The sequence below is a fragment of the Poecilia latipinna genome, unplaced genomic scaffold (genome assembly GCF_001443285.1).
Source record: "Poecilia latipinna isolate Pla-1442-1.1 unplaced genomic scaffold, P_latipinna-1.0 Scaffold771, whole genome shotgun sequence".
NCBI lineage: Eukaryota > Metazoa > Chordata > Actinopteri > Cyprinodontiformes > Poeciliidae > Poecilia > Poecilia latipinna.
Window position 1 is genome coordinate 37,311 of NW_015113387.1, and position 3,789 is coordinate 41,099.

Genomic DNA, 3,789 nt, shown 5'->3' on the forward strand with positions numbered 1-3,789 from the left:
GACAACCAATCAGATGCCAGGAATCAGAACCCACCTCCTACTTAAATTTGAACCAGTGGCCAAACAAAGACAGTCTCAAAATGATTCTGTTATGGGTCATGCTTCTCCTTCATCAAGGATGTGAGTTAAATGTCCATTAATTTAAATATGTCATGTAGATTTTTGAATGCCTGTTATAATTATGACTCCTCTTGTTTCCAGTGGTGTGGTCTTATTGCACATCATGTGGTGCTTTTACCTTAGTTTAACAATTTCTTATCTTTCTGTCTAATGCAGATGGTTTGGTTCCAGTGATCACAGCTCATCTTGGTGAAGCAACAACACTTACATGCCCTTTGCCCGATATTAAAGACAGACGTAATAAACTTTTTTGGTACAGGCAAACTGCAGGAGATACCCTGGAAGTAATTGTAAAGCTTGTGAGTCTTGCAAGCCCAGAGTATGGAGCAGGTTATTCTGAATCGAGAGTAAAAGCTGAACTTACTGACAAAGTGAGCAACCTGACCATTTTAAAAGCAGCTCAAGAAGATGAAGGAATGTATCACTGTGGCTTTACTGACTGGAACCAAAATGTTTGGCAGGGGCTCTACTTGTTAATAAAAGGTAATGTATTTTAAAAGATATTTAGCTTTTTTATATCAAAACGTTTACAAAACTGCATGAGAGATTTATAGATTTTTAATACAAGAATATACATAAATTTTGGATCAGTTATGTTTGTTTTTGCAATGTTAAAGTAATGTGATAAAAATGAGCATATTTATGCCGTCTTTAAAGTGAAAAAAAAGTAAGTTAAGTTTTACGTTACAGTCTGGTATTATTTACTTCACTAAGCTAGAAGTAATCTCTAGAAGACTTTTGAGAGAGAGAAATTAGAAAATATACATATAATACATTCTTTTCTAAATTCTAGTTTCAATAAAACAGATTTCATGTCAACATTTGGCCAACACTAGTGAAAGGAAACATTTATTTTAATCAACTGAACTAAAAACATAAAAATAGCTAATTTATCTTGTGTTGAAGATAAAAAAAATAATGTAAAAACAGTAATTTTTAAAATTCCATATTTTGGTCATTGAGAAAGAGCTTGAGATGATCTGTTTCCATTTATTAATCACAATACTCTGGTGGCCCAATAATTTAGTTTATTAGATTTCCAAACTTTACATTTTTACTTTATGTTAATATTTAGCTATTTACTTAATTGAACTGGATTTGTTCTATGCTAAATAATGAGAGTTGCCTTCAGAAGAAACATGACACACATTAATTCGAAAAGAGAAATGGTTGAGAGCTCAAACTCTAAGATGTTTAGCGAGAACTCGATGCAATGTGAGTGTTTTGCTGTATATTTTATCCATCTCCAAGGCTTTCTTATAATTCTAAATCTCGAATATGTCAAAAATGTTGCATTTTCTGACATTTTGTACAATAATCTGCAGGAAACACTGTGGGAACGTCAAACTACAGAGTAGTTCAGAAGAAGATGGTATCAGATTCCAGTGGTCCAGACGGTTATGTGACTCTCCAGTGCTCCATCCTCTCAGATTTTGAGAACAAGACTTGTTCAGAAGATCCCAGTGTGTTCTGGTTCCGATCAGATAAATCTCACCCGGATATCATCTACACAGATGGAAACGGAACTAACAGATGTCAGAGGAAAATCAATAACCGGACAAAATGGGTTTATAATTCCTCTAAGAACATCAGCTCCTCTGATGCTGGGACTTACTACTGTGCCGTGGCCACATGTGGAGAGATATTATTTGGAAATGGAACAAAGCTGGAAGGTTGTATGATTTTATGGTTTCCATTGAAAAATCTATTTTCAAACATAATCTTTCCCAGAAACAACAATTTCTTTTGTCTTTCCTTCACAGAGCGAGAGGCAGACCCTGAATTTCCCGTACTAGTGATAGCTGTGACCTGTTTGATTATTTCCATGATTATAAATGCTGTTTTTGTCTTTTACCGAGCTCCAAGAGCAGCATGTAAACAATTTAAAGGTAAATGTTACTGAAATTATGGGATTTAAAAACTAACAGAAACATTAGCTAAGCCCTCTATAGTACACGCATCCCCTTGATCAATTTATAATACTAAACTTTAACACTCAATAACACTTTTGTAATCACATAATCATGTACAATAAGCGGGACAAATTTCAGATTCTAGACAGAAAAGCACATTTTAAACGTTGCTTAAAAGTGTCAATGAGTGTAAAAACAAAGCTTTAAAGTCAGATTCAGTCAGATTCAGATTATTCTTGTTTCTTTCCCTGTAACTAGAAGTAGACAGCGCCTCTTCAGAAGAAAGATGGAGGAACTTGAGTCAGCAAGGCGATCTAATTGTAAGTCAAGGGAAAAACTCAAGTGAACAGCTACTGAAATAGCTTCTATCAGCGTGCATTGTAATGAGCTTTTCATTTGCTGTACAGAATGAAGATGGGCGGGATCTGAATTATGCAGCTTTACACTTCGGTGCTGGGAAAGCTACAAGAGGAAAGAAGAGAAAAGAGACCGAGGACAGTGTGTACTCCCAAGTTAAGCTCTGAAATCTGTTTATATGTGTGGGATGTTTAAAACATCCAACTAGTGAAAATGAGTGAATAAATAAAGCATCAAAAATGTGTTTTTTTTCTTTGATTTTACCAAAATGACAAGTTTTATTTTTGTTACTTTTTGTAAGTAAACTTGCAAATCTCAGTAGTTCTTTCATTTGACCAAGAAACTATTATATCAAGAGTGCTGATAAAACTTCATCCTGAAATCTGGCATTTGTATAATTTATTCTGGTCATTGTCCTTTTAATTTTTTTTATAATTTTTTTTAGATTTATGCTCAACTTCAGATATATTTTGTGGTTTTTACCTGTAAAAGCTACTATATAAATACTGATAATTTACTTCCATTTAATCATCAGCTGCGCAAAACGCCTCGGTGGACGACACTGCAATAACACAAAATCTTACCTAGTATTTTTGTTCTAGTTTTGGGTGTAAGTATATTTGTATACTTAAAATAAGAAAAAACACAAGCAACTTTTCAGCATAAGATAGGAGTTTGTTTTGAGTCAATAATCCCTTAATATTGATGTACTAGTTGAACATTTGTGGAATGAGAGTGAGAGACATTTATTTAAATTAGCATAATGTAAGTAAAATACAAAAACATGTTGCAGCTAAAAGGGACTTTGCATGCAAATATAATATTTCTTGAGATTTGAGATGTAACATCTTTCATTAGTTGGCTATTCTTTATTGATTTTAAACATTATTTCAAGTCCATCTTGACACACAAATAAAAAATAATATTTTACATGCAGCAAGATTACAAAATACAGCATTTGTTATTAAGAGAGTTGTCCTGTTACTGTAAAGCGATCACACATTACCGCAACCTTTCAACCAAATGTTTCCACCCAATTGTCATGCAAATTTGGAGCGAACATGTAAAAGATATCAACAAGAAAAAACAAGGAAAATAAAAAACTTGTGTTTCCATCTACTTTGGATCAACCAGTCTAAATTTTATGTTGATGCTGTGTTATTTTATCAAATGTTGATACTATGCATGGTTGTAATAAACAAAATATAGAGTTTACAAACTTGCATGGACCACACATCTCAGAAAAAAACTGAGATTTTAATGTAAATCTTTCCAAGTTTTGTGCATCTAAGGCACAGACCCACCAGTACATAAGAGCATATGCTGTGTCAGAACTTAGATGGCAAATGAGTTTCTGTATCCTCTTTTTACCACATGATGTCTTACAGATTAGTCAAAA

At 33.4% G+C, this 3,789-nt stretch overlaps 1 protein-coding gene across 1 annotated transcript; it reads left to right on the top strand.

The window, feature by feature from the left end:
• The first annotated feature begins 446 nt into the window (after positions 1-446).
• On the top strand, positions 447-2,567 carry LOC106955856 (uncharacterized). The gene is made up of 5 exons (XM_015046282.1): positions 447-603; positions 1,446-1,793; positions 1,884-2,009; positions 2,292-2,353; positions 2,441-2,567. The coding sequence occupies exons 1-5, from the start codon at positions 537-539 to the stop codon at positions 2,555-2,557; spliced, it is 720 nt and encodes a 239-aa protein (XP_014901768.1). The 5' UTR covers positions 447-536; the 3' UTR covers positions 2,558-2,567.
• The last annotated feature ends 1,222 nt before the right edge of the window (positions 2,568-3,789 follow it).